Here is a 17,755-nt window from a genome sequence, read left to right on the forward strand (position 1 = left end):
CTAACTTCGCCAATTCAAGCCTAATTCTACACCGGACCTCCAAAATCAATTCCGATCACGCTCCTAAGTCACAAATCATCCCCCGAAGCTAACCGTATCACCGAAAATGACATCCAAGCCCTCTAACTCATTAGTCAACGTCCGGTTGACTTTTCCAACTTAAGTCTTCTTAAAAGAGACTAAGTGTCTCATTTTTTACCAAAACAATCCCAATCAACTATAACACACCAAATACTGATAATGAAACATGAAGAAGCATAAAATGGGGGAAACGGAGCGGTAACTCATGAGACGACGGGTCGGGTTGTCACATCCTCCCCAACTTAAACCAACGCTCGTCCTCGAGCGTACCCAGAGTTGTCCTAGAAGCCAACCAACAGCTGAATAACCTTACCAAGCATATACCCGGGGGTGATCCCACGTCACCCTATCTCGCATAGGTCCAATAACACAACATAGCTGAAATTCCACAATCCAGTCTAGCCCATAAATCATAGAACTACATTTTCACTTCTGAAACAATCAATACGATCAAAACCTCACACCTATGCTTTGAATAGTCCTGAATCAGCTGTAATAACCCATACCTGCAACCTCAGGTGAAATCATATGATATACCACATAATCCAAGCACTCGAAATGATAACTTCTATTCACAGCAGTTGCCCACCACATCCAAATATCGATAGAAAATCCCTTATTAGCTAAAGCCTTATTCCAACACTTTCATATACTGCCAACGATAAATGAGACACGCAATAACCATAACCATTTCTCAGATTAACCATTCATGAAGCTACTTCCCTTTTGACTAATACCACCGCAGATTCCGAGTCGAACGCGATATTATCCTTCCAACAAGCTGAAATCAAATCCGTTCGTATTCATTAATGACCCCAACGATCACCTCGAATCCAACTCGTATTCACGAGCTTTGGTAAACTCCGATATAAGATGCTTCGGTTCTTCCTCCTTTTTGTCAAGGAGAAGCCCAAGGGTTTTCTCCTCATTCGAAGCTCTACGCAACTCGGCTTCACAATGACGCAATTCGGTCTTTAATTTGTCAAAGGCCTACAAAAAGGAAAGGAATGATCGATTAGATAAAAGAAGAAAAGTATGGCATTGGAGAAATTACAGTACCACTAAAAACTTACAATTGAGCAAAGACGTTGAGCCTCCTTGAAGATTGAGCTCACATCCACTGGGTCGGCCTCATCGACCCCAGCAAAGCAACCTTAGAAGGGGTCGTTTTCACTCGGGACTCCGCCTAGCTCCGACGTCTTCAAGTTCAGAGCATACCTAATGGCATTCTCGGAGAAGGCCGGAAATGACGAGGAATGACCTGCTGTCATGGCCTCGGGGAGATCACCCGAGGCGTTCTGTTCAGGAAAAGGAGCTTCGAAGCTCGCTCCCTTTGGAGTATTTCCAGAAGTTTGGGAAGCAGTTACCACGTCAGGTGATGCAGGGCCTTCATCCCCTTTTTTTTTAAAGTTCCTTCCTCGAGGCTAGGGGCCCCGATCTCAGCAGGCTTGATAGCCTCGGAAGATTTCCTGGTTTGAGTCACCAACATCGAACCCTCCATCTCGTCACCATCATCGTCCATGGACTGGTGGACCGAGTCAATATCCACATTGATGACGACGATTTTCTTGCGCCTCCGAGCGGCTCTGCTTGGATTTGAGTGTCCTCGCTCTTCGAGGATATTTTTCTCTTGTTATCCTTCTTTGGCTTTGGAGCCGAAGATCCTACTTCCTCCCCGGGAGGGGGCGGCCTCATCTCGAAGAACTCACCAATACCTGCGATAGAGGAATCATGTCACATGAAGGAAGACATTCTTAATAAGGAAAGAAATATTATGACGCGTAACGTGGTGTTTCGCTTTCCACTTTCCCTTCAACAAGTCCCGCCACTTGCGTTTGTCGTATGATGAAGTAACAGCTAGTTTGCGAACCCAGTCGTCGAGGTCGATGACCGCATTAGGCATCCACGGGACCGCTACGGAAAAAGGGAAAGGAATAATTATGCGAAGTTTAGCAAAATTTATGGGAAAGAACTAAAACAAAGAATTTCACTCACGTTCGAAGTTCCATTTCTCGGGGAACGACAAAAATTCCTTGGGAATAAAATCGACGGTCCTCACCCGGATGAACCGGCTCATCCAACCTTGATCCTTGTCTTCATTGTTACTGGCGAAGAAGGACTTGGTTGATCGGCGTTGGAGTTTGATTAAACCTCGGAAATGTTGAGGTCAATATAATCGAATGAGATGGCTGAGGGTGAACTCGAGCCCGGCCTTTTCGACGAAGAACCTCATCATTATTACGATCCGCCAAAAGGACGGATGAATCTGGCCCAGGGTGACTTGATATCTTCGGCAAAATTCAAGCACGAGCGGGTCGAGTGGACCCAACGTAAAGGGGTATGTATACACACTCAGGAACCCATCTACGTAAGTTGTGATGTCCTCCTCACGAGAAGGTATTTGCAGAATGACATTCTCTTCCCATTTACACTCTCTCCTCACAACATCGAGGTGTTTTTTCTCAATGGACCTTATGTTTCTCGATGCATGCTCTCGATGGCCGGGCACGTCGGGAGAGTTGTCGACTATAAAGTCCTTTTTCAAAGTAAAATTGTTCGGTATGATCTCATGAAGCGCCGACGGATTACCACCGGCCGGACGGGAAATAGAAGTGGAGGTTCCTTCTTTCCGAGGAACGGACTTGGAAGTTTTTGCCATCAGTTCTTTAGAAAAAGAAGGAAGAAATGAATAAATCGGCGAGGTTTTGAGCTAATACAGCGGAGGAAACGGTGGTGAAAAGGAAACGTATAGAGGAAAATAGGTGTTGTAAGGTGGAAAAGTTCTTAATGAGAAGAGAAAACAAGTATATATAGAGGAAGGCGGCGACGGTTCATTAATATTGATGGCCGACCGACTCTGACGTGCATTTAATGCTTTTGGGGAAAAGAACCGATGGGACGCTTCGGTCATTTCAACGCTTACGTCATAAGAATGATGCCATCATAAAGGACTTCGGGAATTCAAATAGTTTCATATCATTTTATTCTAAGAAACGCGGGGATTATCTGTATACGATCGAAATCGGAGAGCTCGATTTCGAGGACTTAACGGTACCCCGAACTCGAGCTCGGGCAGCACGAAGTAAAGACCAGATCTGACTGGAAAATGCATTCTTCGAGGGAGCAAATCGGAGACCCGTCGTGATCTACCTCGAGGGCAGTACAATTTCGATGACACTCAAGAAAGAGCGGGAATTTCTCAAGGACACGTGGATCAGGGCATAAATTATGGGATACGATTTGTACGAAACAGTACGAGTCCGTACTAGGTTGTTATACAGTTGTACCAATAAAATTCTTTACCATAATTGGAAATGTACAATATTAGAGTTTTCCCCTCCTATATAAAGGGGACCCCAATCATTTGTAAAGATGATCTCATTCACTGCAATAGAATATTCTACTCTGCTTTTCTCGTTTACTGTGCTCCACAATTGTTCTTCAGCTTTATTGTTTTTACTTTATTGTTCATACCTTATTTGCTCTTAACTCACCTCAAGGCTCCCAAGATAATCGAGCTTGAGGTCCCCGTTGCTCTGACAACACCGGTTTGATTCATCAATTCTTCTTACTTAAACCTAATATTACTTGTATATTCACTAGTATTGGAATAAATCACATATCTTTAAAACCACAAATCATCTTTAATTGTTACTCATATTTTTCGAGGCAAACAGGTACATTTCAATTAAGAGCCATATAATTAAGAGTGTGAAGAAAGAAAGAAAATGAATATCAAACATAATAGAGACAAACCAATAAAAGAAAAATAAAGACAAGTAGGATGGCGACTTGCTAAAAATTTAGTCCTCCATCCCATTTTAACTGTCGTTTTAGCTCAAAAATATTATCCCAAAATATTTGTCATTTTAGAAATTTAAGTCTATATTTGTTAATTGTTTCCGATTATACCTATAATATTAAAGAAATAATTATTCTTTTTAATATTGCTCAATTCTCAAAAAATATTTAATATGGTTAACTTAGTAAATTATATTTTGTATTTTCTTAGTGGCCGTGAAAGAAAACTAAATCGACAATTAAAATGGGACAGATAGTATAAAATATAAGGTGGCCAAAACTGCGCCATTTTGTCCTCGTTGACTTCCCGCCAATACCGTCGTGCTTTGAGTTGGAGGTCTCACATCCTTGTGTAAAACGTTTTTTTCCCATAAGAAATCTATTGTATTCTTTAATATTTACAGTGGTATCACTATAAAGAGACACTCAAGAATTATTTACATAACTCACTAACCTTTAACTTGTTAAAATTTGTAACGATCAGACTGGTTGTTTCGAGCATTTGCACTTCGCTCGGCAGTTTGAGGGCACAAGTATCTCCGCATGATGTATTATGACTTGTGTGAATTGTCGGTCTTGGTTTTCAAGTTACTCGGAATAGATTTGGAAGAATAAACTTCAGGATTGTAGCTTTCAATTGGAAGATTGACCAAGTTTGACTTTTTAGCATTTGACCTCGAATTGGAGTTTTGATGGTTCCATTAGGTTCGGGTGGTGATTTTGGACTCGGGTGTATGTCCGGATTTGCATTTGGATATTTCTAGAAGGATTCGTCACTAATTGGTGAAAGTTGGAAATTTGAAGGTTTGGAAAGTTTATAAGTTTGACTGGAAGTTGACTTTGAGAATATCGAATTCGGATTGTATTTCCGGGAATTGAAATAGCTTCGTTATGTCATATGGAACTTGCCTGCAAAATTTGACGTCATTTGGAGTTGATTTGATATGGTTCGGACGCTTGGTTGCGATTCTAGAAGTTCTTGAAGTTTATTGTGATCTTCATGTGTTTTGATGTCCGATTCGTACTTCTAGAGGCTATTTTGATGTTTTGATCGTGTGAGCGAGTTTGTGTTGTGTTTTTGGACTAGTGTGGGTGGTTGGGGGGCTCGGGTGAATTTTGGATTAGTTTCGAATGGTTTTTATGAGTTTTGAGTACTGGTACTAGTGTCAATGCATTTGCGATGTTTTTTTCGCAGATGCGACTATCGCAATTGCGAAGTGTCCCTCGCATTTGCAAAACTGGGCTGGGGAGAAATTCACATTTGCGAAGAAATTTCTCGCAATTGCGAGTGTGGACTGTTCGCTTTTGCGAAGACTTCTACTGCTTTTGCGAAGGTAGCTGTCTTCACATTTGCGATATTTTGATCGTGCATGTGAATTTAGCAGGACTCTGCCTGGTTCGCTTTTTCGATGAGTTGTCCACTTTTGGGGGGTTTGCATTTGCGAATTTGCGACATCTGCAACCTGCATATAGCTGGAAATTTTGAGACTTAGCTTCATTTTGTTATATTTTGAACCCTAGCCTCGATGAGAGGCGATTTTGTAGAAGGATTTTCATACCAAACCATTAGGTAAGTACCTCTAATCAATTTTCAATTATATTTCATGATTATACATAAGATTTAACATCAAATTCAGGAGAATCTAGGAAAAAATTTGGGGATTTTGTCAAAGCTTTGAAAAATGAAAATTTGGGATTTGAGAGTCGAATATGACTCGAATTTGGAAACAAAACACGTAAATGGACTCGCGGGGGCTATGGATAGTCAAGACCTACCCTTGGACCCGGGGTGGGACAGGGGTTGACTTTTGTTGACTTTTGTTGACTTTTTAGGAATTGTATAAAGATCATATCTTTATTAATTGAAATTATTTTCTCTTGCATTATGTGATGTATTTAAGTCGTCTTTGGCTAGATTGAGCCGAGCGAAGGTGAATTTGTAAAGGAAAAAGGCAATTGAGTATTAAGTTGGCCGAATTGAGGTAAGTGTCTTGCCTAACTTTGCAGAGAGAATTTTTTCTACTATTTGACATTATTTGCTACATGCGGGGGTGATAGGGTTAATCATGCTCGGGGGTAGATTATACTATGAATTGTGCCTTGTAAAATTACGTGACCTTCTTGCTTCATGTCTTACTTGACTCCTAGATACTAAGAATATAGAATTAAATATTAGAAACCAAGATTTAGTTTATTATAATTTGATTGAAATTTGACGGAATTTTAAGAAACATTGATGTGTCTAATTCAGTCATCATTATGTTTAATCATTAATACATTGCTACGACCGATATTCTTAAGACATTAGATTCTACACTCGTGTTGTAGATCATTCTTGAGACTTGTTGAAATACTTGAATAATAAGGTTCTTGAGGGGTTTATTGAATTATTGTTGGCTTGAAAGTTGTGATTGGGGTTCATTTGGAATATCTATTTAAACACTCTCCTTGACATTATCTATGTTTCCTACCTTATTTGTCATTGATATACATATGCTTGGTAAGGAAGAGTGTAAAGCACGAAGGGTAATGCCGTGCCATTGTATATATTATCATGTGAGGGAGAGTGTAAAGCACGAAGGGTGATGCCGTGCCATGTTATGTTAGTGTAAAGCACAAAGGGTGATGTCGTGCCATGCTATGTGAGTGTAAAGCACGAAGGGTGATGCCGTGCCATTACATTTATATTATCATGCTTTTATATTATCACGAGTTTATGGCACGATGGGTGTTTTCGTGTAAGCGAGGACGAGGGACATGCATTATGTTGTGATATCTTTTCCTCGTGTATACGTTCATGCCTCTACATTGAGCTGTTATTGTCGTACTTATGGTTCTTATGTGACTTGTTTATTGCCACGTCCTTGTTCTCTATCTCAATTGTTGTTGTGTTGCCCATGCTTTCTACTTGCTTAATTTGTAAATACCATGCCTATTTCATGCTGCTATAATTACATCCATGTCGTATCTATTTTGTTACACTTTAGTACAAACCTTCTACCATGTTAGCCATTCATGCCTCTACTTGTTAATTATAAAGATAATGTGTTCCCTTCTTATTTGTTATATCTATAACTAGGCCTCCACCATGCTAGTTAGTTGAAATTTATATTCCTTTTTCCTAATTGCTGTCATTACTCCCATGCCTTCCGCCTAGTCTATTACCGTTGCCCATATGTATATCCCCCTTCATTATTGCTACTTGCGTATTTTCTACTTTGTCATTACTGTTATCTCCATTTCTGCCATCCGGTTGGTACTGTTATACGCATATTTGGTGAGGAAAAGATAAATGCACGAAGGGTGTTGCCGTGCAATTGGCTTGATATCTGAGTACATTTCTTACGTTATGAAAGTTATGGAGTGACTATTGTGGTTTATTAGTTTTCGCTCTAAGGAAAAGATTGGTGGAGATATTGGAAAATATTAAACTGTGATCTCTTCTAGTACTCACTTATTGCTTTGCATATTCGTTTTTTGTGCACTCTTTTTTGTTATATCGTAGTATTGTTCTATTGCTAGTTTACTGTACATGTTATATTAGTGAGTAGCTTTTAACTAAAAGCCTCGTCGCTACTTCGACGAGGTTAGACAAGATACTTACTGGGTACATGGGATCGATTGTACTCATACTACACTTTTGCACCTTACGTACAAATTTTTTTGGAACGGAGCTGCTGGTGATGTTGGGAGCTGACTCTGAAGATGTTCATGCATTCCGGATATAGCTACCACTTGTCCGGTTGTTGTCCCAAGAATTTTAACTTTTATACACAAAAAGTATAAATGTGAATATATCAAGTCATACTAATTAACTATTTATATTATATAAAATTAACTTAAAGTTTAAGATAAGTAATGTGTTACAACTTTGAACATGCATGTCAATCATATAGTTAGTTAAAACAAGCAATTACTTGAAACTTTATTTTATATTTTATTGTCATCAGATGATGATAAGAGACATAGAGCTTTTAGTTGACAAAGAATCCTTGGGCGCGAGGGGGTTTCTATAAATATTACAATTTTGTTGTAAGGTATTGACAATTTAAGGGCATGTTTCATGTTTGAGCAACAATATTGTTCCAATATTTTGAATAACTATTTTGATTATTTGTAAATAATAATTTAGTCATTAATATTTTTACATAGTGGTGAAATATTACAATAATGGTTTGAAGAGTATCTTGAGTGAAATAATTCTTTTTATTCACGATTTTTAACTGTTTATGAACTTTTTATTTCAAGTGTAATTCATGTATTTTTTAAAATTACACTAAAAATCAATTTTTTCTCAATTTCAATCAAATATTGTCCAAAATTAATTTAAATTAGGTCTTATTTAAAAAAAATGTTTTTCCAAGTTGAAAGGGTGGATTAGAGTGAAAATATGCAAACATATTTTGCCGGCTAAAAAAAATGCATCAGTCCATAAAGTATCCTGCATTCACGTAAAGTCCGGGCAGAGACGGACCCAAGATCGGCAGTCACAGAGGTACCATGACATTCAATATAATTTTATCACTGCTCATAAAGATTGGTAACGAAGCCTATGCAAATATGTGACTATTTCTTGAAAACATTTGCAGATCCACATGGAGTTTTTACCAAAGTTTTTGAATGTCAATAATCCCTCTTTCTCCGGTGTGCGTCCGCATTTGAATCCGGAAAAAAACTGCACCCAAGAGTATGATATAAATAACCTACCTTAGTTGCTAATTCTGCCGTTCAAATCTGTAACCTATAATTTGTCACTATTTTGTGTTATTATCCTAAACCTGCAATATCCTAGCTGTGCATTCTTACAAGAGTGGGGTTTTGAGGGCCCCATTTAAGAGTCTCTCAAAATGTCAACTTTCGTTTCAATAAATCAGCAGCTTTCCACTAAATGTTTTTTTTTTTTTTTCTCTTCTCTCTCCAGTGCTACTTACACTCTCTCTCACTTCCTATTTTCCGGCTATCTCGCCGGATTCGGGCCTCCATTATTTCCGGTGGATAAACCCCTTCTCCTTTTTCTCCCAGCTAAGGTCTCTCTCTCTCTCTGTACTCTCTTTTGTGAGATTTCTTTTTCTTGATATTTGTGCAAAAAACAGTTCTTTTTTGGATCTGAGTTGGCTCTTGGTAATTGGTGTATTAGCTTCTAAGTAAATTATTATTTCATTTTCTTTATGGGGTTTCTCTCTTGCTCTAGTTCATTGTGTATGGATCTCAAAGTTTCGTTTTTCTTCTTAAATTTATTGCTTTTGGGTGGAGTAGAGTGTGTAATGCAGCTTGTTTTCTGAGTTGGGTGGGAGCTTAAAGTTTTAAAGATTTGATCTTTTAAAGAAACTTCTAGTCTAAGTTGTGCCTATTTATTTGGTATTATTATAGGAGGATATATAGCTCAATATTCTATTCTTTTTAATAGCATCAATATCCTCCAAAAAATAGAGCTTGGCTATGGCTTGATTAGTAGTAAGTAATATCAGTTTAATGTGCATACTTTTTTTGTGGATAAGATTATTTTGGTTATGGCAACTTAAGTTAATTACTAGTAGTACTGTTTATTCATTAATAATCCTTCAGTGGAGAGAAATAATGGATAAGACTGCAAATACAAGTGAGTTTCTGTATTTGTTTGTTTGTCTGCTTTGCATAATGGATGAGTTATTAATTCTTTCAGTTGGGCCACAGTGTTTTGCTGGTTTGGTTTCTTATAACTTCCATTCTGGGTAGTTTATTTTGTAGTTTCGGTATATAAAAGTTCCCATATGTTCCATATTCTTATTTAAAAAGCGCCTTTTATTTTGTCCGAGACTGAGTGGCAGTGGGTTGTCAAATAGCTACTCCATTTACTATTAAACAAGCTTGTGTTGTTATATGAGTTGTACAGCTTAGTTAGTGGTCTAAAACGGGTTATTTGTTTATCATACAGAATACTTGTTTGAGTTGAAGGGTTAGGACTGAACATGGAAGGAACTGGACTGAGAAGTGTGGGTTCACACTGCTCCATCTCTGAGATGGATGATTATGATCTCTCTAAGCTTCTTGACAAGCCAAGGCTAAACATTGAGAGACAGAGATCTTTTGATGAGAGGTCTCTCAGTGAGTTATCCATAGGCCTAAGCAGAGGATTAGATAATTATGAGAGTGCTTACTCGCCAGGAAGGTCTGCCTTGGACACCCCAGCTTCATCGGCACGGAACTCTTTTGAGCCCCATCCAATGGTTGCTGAAGCATGGGACGCTCTCCGCCGTTCTTTGGTTCACTTTCGAGGCCAACCAGTTGGTACAATTGCTGCTGTTGACCATGCCTCTGAGGAAGTCCTCAATTATGATCAGGTCCATGTTAAATACACAATCCAGCAGTGTTCTACACTGTCTTGTGACTTTGTAGCATCTGTCAATTTAAGTTTTTCGTTTGATGTGTAGGTTTTTGTTCGAGATTTTGTTCCTAGTGCTTTGGCCTTCCTGATGAATGGAGAGCCAGATATAGTTAAAAACTTCCTGTTGAAGACACTTCAGCTTCAAGGATGGGAGAAAAGAGTAGATAGATTTAAGCTGGGGGAAGGAGTTATGCCTGCTAGTTTCAAGGTTCTTCATGATCCAGTTCGTAAGACTGATACAATAATGGCAGATTTTGGGGAGAGTGCAATTGGAAGAGTAGCTCCAGTTGATTCTGGATTTTGGTGGATAATTCTTCTCCGTGCATACACAAAATCTACCGGAGACGTCAGTCTTGCTGAAACTCCCGAGTGCCAAAGGGGAATGAGGCTTATATTGAGCTTATGTTTGTCCGAAGGATTTGATACATTTCCTACTTTGCTCTGTGCTGATGGATGCTCAATGATTGATAGAAGAATGGTAAAGTGTTTTATCGCCTTAGCTTGCATATATTTTCTTTGATTGTGCCATAATACAACTTACAGCTGTGATATACTTGGTATGTATTAGGCTGCTTTCGTCTGTTCTTGTTTATCAGTAATTCCTCGCCACTCCCTCAGGCCAATAACGAAAGAAAATTTGAACAGAATAAATAAACACCTATTATCGGAATTCAGTTCAAATCCCCCACTTGATTGGAAATGAAGTGTAGTAGTAGTCGTTGTTTCTGAATTTTGAATCTTTTTGTTGAAGACATATGATATTAGATAGTAACGAAGCAAGTTCCACTTCTAACTTCAACGTGTTTAATAATTTTCTATAGAGTGCTTGTGTCACGGGCCTAACTCAACTAGGCAGACAACCTTGACCGCCTCTATGTGGTCCAAGGTTTCATTCCTACCAAGAAATAAGCACCAACTCATGCTTGAGCTTGACAAACAGAGACACACGAAAATAATGAAAGACAAAGGCATACGAATCTGGAAGGCAAAATTCTATTTTCTGATTTACTTGATAAAGAGAGGAATACAAAGTATGAGATGAGTGCCCTAAGGCCTATACATTAGTATATAAACAACTGTCACTACATGATCCTAATTATATTGGAATATCCTCTAAAGATGCCTAACTAAAAGAGGAAAGTGCGCCAGTCAACACTCGGTTAAAACTACCATGTCTTGCCTTGACTTCCATGGTTGTCGCTTTCAGTTTGCAGCTTTGTGGCACCAGACACGCTTAGCTGCTGGGAGCTAGGACAAGGCTGCATTAATTGAGTCCCATGCTTGTCTTTGACTTCTTCATATGTTGGTAGCACATGTGGACAAACCCCTTTGCTTGTGGAAACCATATTTGAATCGGATTGTTCAGCTTTAGGTGGGAAAAACAATAGGGACGTTGGCGGGGCACAACATTCTCCCCTACATGAAATAGCGACAACCGCGGCGCCACAAAGCTTCAAGTATTCATGTACTTGATCTTTGAACGGCCACAAATCCTCATATTTTTCCCACGATGCCTGCTCGGGTGACTGTCCCTTCCAATAAACAAGAAATTGAACACTCGAATTGCCCATTCTTTGCCTCGGGCTAACTGATGATCAATTATGGGCTCAATCTTCTTGATTAAGCTTCACCATGACTTTATCCCCAATTCGGTAGTGTGCTGGACACCGCCTATGATCAACAAATTTCTTCATCTTACGTGCAGGCTTGTCTAAATAAGAGCTGGCCATATCAACTTGTTCTTCCCATGCCTTTGCCATATGAAATGCACCCGGATTCTTCAATTCTGCACTCACGGACAAGGACTGTGGCATGTTGGGTTGTTGCCCTATTGCAAGCTCAAGGGGACTCCTCCCGGTGGCTTCACTACGTTGCAAATTGTAAAAGAATTGAGCTGTGTCAAGCAGCTTCGATCGGTCCTTTTGATTGGTGCTAACGAAGTGTCTCAAGTACACCTCCAAAAATACGTTGACCCTCTTCGTTTGGCCATGGGTTTGGATGAAAACTTGTTGAGAAGTGCAACTCCAACCCCAACAAATTGAACAACTCCCTCCAAAAAACACCATTGAACCATGGATCACGGTCGCTAATGATGTGCTTTGGAACACCCTAATGTTTGACCACGTCGTGCTGCCTCTTTGGCTTTGCAATTTGCGGTGGTGACCGTGAATGTAGCAGACTTTGAAAAACGATCGACCACTACCATGATGGTGCCAAAGCCCTCCGAATTTGACAAGCATGTAATGAAACCATTTTGACGATGTCCCATGGCCTTTCAGCACTTGTAAGGGCTCAAGCAAGCCCAGGGTGCCTTGTGCTCCACCTTGTCTTGCTGGCAAACAAGACATGTTCGGACATAGACCTCAATGTCATCCCTCATATGAGGCAAATAGTAGGATGATTCCAACTATTCTGTTATGCGTTTTCCTCCCTGATGCCATGCTTATACCGTGTCATGACCCTCTTTTATCAAAGTACGCATAAGATTTTTCCACTTAGGCACGTAAACACATTTGCCAGTGGTGTATAGAAGCCCATCTTCTACTCAATATTTCTTTGTCTTGCCTTGGCTGGCAAGCTGCTTCGCCACTAGATCATGTTGCATCCTTGCTTGATGGCATCAAGAATGTCACAATTGGTGGTGCTAACAATGGACGCTAGCACCTTTTTCGACTCAATGCATTGGCAACAACGTTGGCTTACCCCGGATTGTACTCCAAGGAATAATCAAAATCTACCAAGAAATCTTCCCATCGTGCTTGCTTAGGCGACAACTTCTTTTGGGACTGAAAATAACTTGTTGCCACGTTTTTCTATACACCACTGGAAGACGTGTTTACGTGCCTAAGTGGGGGAACCTTAGGCGTACTTTGATCAAAGAGAGTCATGACATACTATAAGCAGGGCATCCGGGACAAAGGCGCACAATGACATTGTTAGAGTCATCAGTTAAAAAAAAAAGCGCACAACGACATTGTTAGAGTCATCCTACTATTGACCTCATATGAGGGATGACATTGAGGTCAATGTCCAAACATGTCGTGTTTGCCAGCAAGACAAGGTGGAGCACAAGGCACCTGGGGGCTTGCTTGAGCCTTTACCTGTGCTGAAAGGCCATGGGACATCGTCAAAATGGATTTCATTACGTGCTTGCCAAATTCGAAGGGCTTTGGCACCGTCATGGTAGTGGTTGATCCAGTGTTATAAGTAGCGCTCGCCTCAGCGCTAATAGCGTGAGGCGAGGCGAGGCGAGCAGCCTGCGCTATTTTGGCTTTGTTGCGTTGCGATTGTAAAAGGCGAGCGCCTCTGCCTGTGTAGTGAGAGGCGCTGTGTAGCGAGAGGCGAGCTGTGGCGTTGCTTTTTGAAAAAAAAGAAAAGAAAAAGGCGCAGACATTAAAGGAAAAGACCAACGACTTAAAACATTAGGGCTTGCAGCGATTTCGAGTTTCTTTCTTCTTCAACCTTCAAACAACAGAGCAACCAAGACCACCCAAGACGATTTCGACCTGAAAGCTTCAAGTTTCTGCCATCCTCTTCTTCATCCAAGTCGACCCAGCCCAGGTATGCTTCTCTTGTTCGATTTCCTTTCTTCTTCTTCTTTCTTCCTTTTCCTTCTTCTTCTCTTCTTCTTTCTATTTTTTTTGCTCTGTTTTTTGTCGAGCAACTGTGCAGAACAGAGAGTCTGTTGCTCTGTTTTTCTTTTTTTCGTTTTTCTTCTTCTTTCTTTTGATCTTCTCTTCTTGTTTCTATTTTTTTGCTCTGTTTTTTGTCGAGCTATAGTGCAGCAAAAACAGAACAGAGAGTCTGTTTATGTTTTTTTTTTTCGTTTTTCTTCTTCTTTTGATCTTCTCTTTTTTTTTTTTTTTTTGCTCTGTTTTTGATTGAGCAGCAGTACTGCACCCTGTTTTTGCTATTGTTTTGCTCTGTTTTTTTCAATTTTTTCACTGTTGGGTAGAGGCAGAGAACTTCAAAACTTCAAACCTGAAATTTGCTCCTTTTTGAGTTATAGAGTAGAATTAATTGAGTTTTTAGTTATACATATAATATTTTATTTTTTTGTATAAATTGTTGCTTCACTTCAAAAAGGTGAGCGCTTCACTGCACGCCTCTCGCCTCAGTGAAGCGGGCCCTCGTTGCTATTTGTCGCCGCACGCTATCCAAAACACTAGGTTGATCGCTTTTCAAAGTATGCTACCTTCACTGTCAGTACTGCAATTCCAAAGCCAAAGAGGCAGCACGACGTGGTCAAACATTAGGGTGTTCCAAAGTACGTCATTATCGACCGTGATCCAGGGTTCACTGGTGTTTTTGGAGGGAGTTGTTCAATTTGTTGGAGTTGCACTTCTCATCTAAATCCACGGCCAAACGAAGAGGGCCAACGCACTTTTGGAGCTGTACTTTAGATACTTCGTTAGCGCCAATCAAAAGGATCGGTCGAAGCTGCTTGACACAACTCAGTTCTCTTACAATTTGTAACGTAGTGAAGCCACCGGGAGGAGTCTCCTTGAGCTTGCAGCACCCAACACGCCACAGTCCTTGCCCGTGAGTGTTGAATTCAAGAATCCGGGCGCATTTCATATGGCCCGCAAGATGAAGAAATTTTCTGATCGTAGGCGGCGTCCGGTTCACTACCGAACTGGGGCTAAAGTCACGGTGAAGCTTAATCCCCGTCAATTCAAATCATTGAGGGGCGTTAATCAAAGTTTGAACTTTGATCCAACACTATGAGGGGCCGTTTGAGATCATTGCCAAGGTGGGCAAGATTTCTTATAAGCTAGACATGCCACACCATTTGAAATATGACATACTTGTCTTTAGTAGTAACCAAATGGATACACATTCTCTACTTTGTGCTGTTTCTTTGCTGTAGGTTGGCAGCTTTCACTACTTTGTTTTTATGCTGCTTTTTGTTCAATTGTTGTCTTTCCTAATGATAGATTTATATATTCCTTTTTTTAAATGTTTATCACACGTATTGTACTGTTTTTGATGCATTACCTTTTATTGTCAATAATGTTACTGTCTATGAGATAACTGGAGTATACTGTTTCTCTCTTTTACCTGATAGGTACTCTTTCTCTTGGTAATGCGGCGCTATAATACAATAGTTAAAAGTAGAAATGTTACTTAAAACCATGTCTTAAAAGACCTGATCAAAATTAAAACCATGTCTTAATATATATCTTATTGGATGAATTTCCATTTTCTATTCTTTTTTATATTTTTGCCTTTAGTCCGTGTCAGCTTCCTTTGTTTTCCCTGCTTCTTCTTCAGTTCAACCACCCATGGAATATAACTTCTCTTACTTTTCTTTCTTTTGTATGGGTATAACATGTCTTACCTTTCTTCATATATGTCACCCAGTATTAACAAAATGTTCAAGCGATAAAAATTTCTACTACATTACCTTGTAATTGTGTATCCAGATTCTAACACTAGATTTGAAAGTCTAAATTTCATGCATAACTTGAAGATACACTGAAGTTCTACCTCTTTGGAATTCTGTTATGATCATAGTTAGAAGTGCTTTGAAGCACATACTAAGCATCTTCTTTTGCTTATTGGTGATTCGTTGATCTACGTATGACTGAATATTTATTTGAAGTAAATCGCAAACACAACTACTCCAGCCTCCAGTCATTGTATTTATCCTGATGAAAATGTTAGATCTGACTCCAATTAATTAGTAGAGAAGGATGGCGGGGCGGGCCCATTATCCACCAAGTTTCAAAGCAGGAAACAAGATATTTTTCGGCTATAAAAAGAAAGTTTGATATGACTACCCTAAAAGTTGTTTGTAACTTTTTGCACAATAGATTGATGAATTACATGTCCTTGAATATATAATTAAATTGTGGTGGTTAATTTTCAGGGAGTATATGGTTATCCTATTGAGATCCAAGCACTCTTCTTTATGGCACTGAGAAGTGCTTTGGCAATGATGAAGCACGACACAGAAGGGAGCGAATTTATTGAGAGAATAGTGAAGCGTCTACATGCCTTGAGTTATCACATGAGAAGTTATTTCTGGCTTGATTTCCAACAATTAAATGACATATACCGCTATAAAACTGAAGAATATTCTCATACTGCAGTAAATAAGTTCAATGTTATCCCTGATTCAATCCCAGAATGGGTATTTGAATTTATGCCAACACGTGGCGGTTACTTTATCGGGAATGTTAGTCCAGCAAGGATGGACTTCAGATGGTTTGCTTTAGGAAACTGTATTGCCATCTTGTCCTCCCTTGCCACTCCCGAGCAGGCTTCCGCTATTATGGATCTCATAGAAGCACGCTGGGACGAGCTAGTAGCAGAGATGCCTTTAAAAATATCTTATCCAGCACTAGAAAATCATGAATGGCGACTTATAACTGGTTGTGATCCCAAGAATACCAGGTGGAGTTACCATAATGGAGGATCTTGGCCAGGTTCTTCCTTCAGCTCTTCACTTGATTTTTTTACTAACTTTAACGATTTCTTATTAAGAAAGAAAAAGGAATGTAGAGCATGAATTAGATGATCATAAGTTTAGTTATTGTGTTAAAAGGATTATGCTTGTAGCTTTACTAGAACACATTTTTACTTAACATTAATTTTATACTATCACAAGTNATGTGTTCTAGTAAAGCTACAAGCATAATCCTTTTAACACAATAACTAAACTTATGATCATCTAATTCATGCTCTACATTCCTTTTTCTTTCTTAATAAGAAATCGTTAAAGTTAGTAAAAAAATCAAGTGAAGAGCTGAAGGAAGAACCTGGCCAAGATCCTCCATTATGGTAACTCCACCTGGTATTCTTGGGATCACAACCAGTTATAAGTCGCCATTCATGATTTTCTAGTGCTGGATAAGATATTTTTAAAGGCATCTCTGCTACTAGCTCGTCCCAGCGTGCTTCTATGAGATCCATAATAGCGGAAGCCTGCTCGGGAGTGGCAAGGGAGGACAAGATGGCAATACAGTTTCCTAAAGCAAACCATCTGAAGTCCATCCTTGCTGGACTAACATTCCCGATAAAGTAACCGCCACGTGTTGGCATAAATTCAAATACCCATTCTGGGATTGAATCAGGGATAACATTGAACTTATTTACTGCAGTATGAGAATATTCTTCAGTTTTATAGCGGTATATGTCATTTAATTGTTGGAAATCAAGCCAGAAATAACTTCTCATGTGATAACTCAAGGCATGTAGACGCTTCACTATTCTCTCAATAAATTCGCTCCCTTCTGTGTCGTGCTTCATCATTGCCAAAGCACTTCTCAGTGCCATAAAGAAGAGTGCTTGGATCTCAATAGGATAACCATATACTCCCTGAAAATTAACCACCACAATTTAATTATATATTCAAGGACATGTAATTCATCAATCTATTGTGCAAAAAGTTACAAACAACTTTTAGGGTAGTCATATCAAACTTTCTTTTTATAGCCGAAAAATATCTTGTTTCCTGCTTTGAAACTTGGTGGATAATGGGCCCGCCCCGCCATCCTTCTCTAC

General features: G+C 39.4%; 2 protein-coding genes across 2 annotated transcripts; one reads left to right on the plus strand and one right to left on the minus strand.

Moving 5' to 3' along the window:
- Positions 8,756-16,775, plus strand: LOC109223184 (alkaline/neutral invertase CINV2-like). Its single transcript, XM_019387394.1, has 4 exons — positions 8,756-8,909; positions 9,797-10,202; positions 10,293-10,724; positions 16,119-16,775. Exons 2-4 carry the CDS (start codon positions 9,831-9,833, stop codon positions 16,758-16,760), a joined length of 1,446 nt encoding a protein of 481 aa, XP_019242939.1. The 5' UTR covers positions 8,756-8,909; positions 9,797-9,830; the 3' UTR covers positions 16,761-16,775.
- On the minus strand, positions 16,913-17,590 carry LOC109224121 (probable alkaline/neutral invertase F; the record flags this gene model as incomplete). The annotated part of the gene is made up of 1 exon (XM_019388707.1): positions 16,913-17,590. A coding segment is annotated over one exon (663 nt), but the record flags the coding sequence as incomplete, so codon positions are not given.

This window comes from Nicotiana attenuata, chromosome 3 (genome assembly GCF_001879085.1).
Source record: "Nicotiana attenuata strain UT chromosome 3, NIATTr2, whole genome shotgun sequence".
NCBI lineage: Eukaryota > Viridiplantae > Streptophyta > Magnoliopsida > Solanales > Solanaceae > Nicotiana > Nicotiana attenuata.

Excerpts from the sequence above, each read along its gene's own strand:
- LOC109223184 (XM_019387394.1), top strand. The coding sequence starts at position 9,831 with ATGGAAGGAACTGGACTGAGAAGTGTGGGTTCACACTGCTCCATCTCT. Across the intron at positions 10,203-10,292 it reads AAGTCCTCAATTATGATCAG|GTTTTTGTTCGAGATTTTGT; the intron begins GTCCATGTTAAA and ends TTTGATGTGTAG. Across the intron at positions 10,725-16,118 it reads CAATGATTGATAGAAGAATG|GGAGTATATGGTTATCCTAT; the intron begins GTAAAGTGTTTT and ends GTTAATTTTCAG.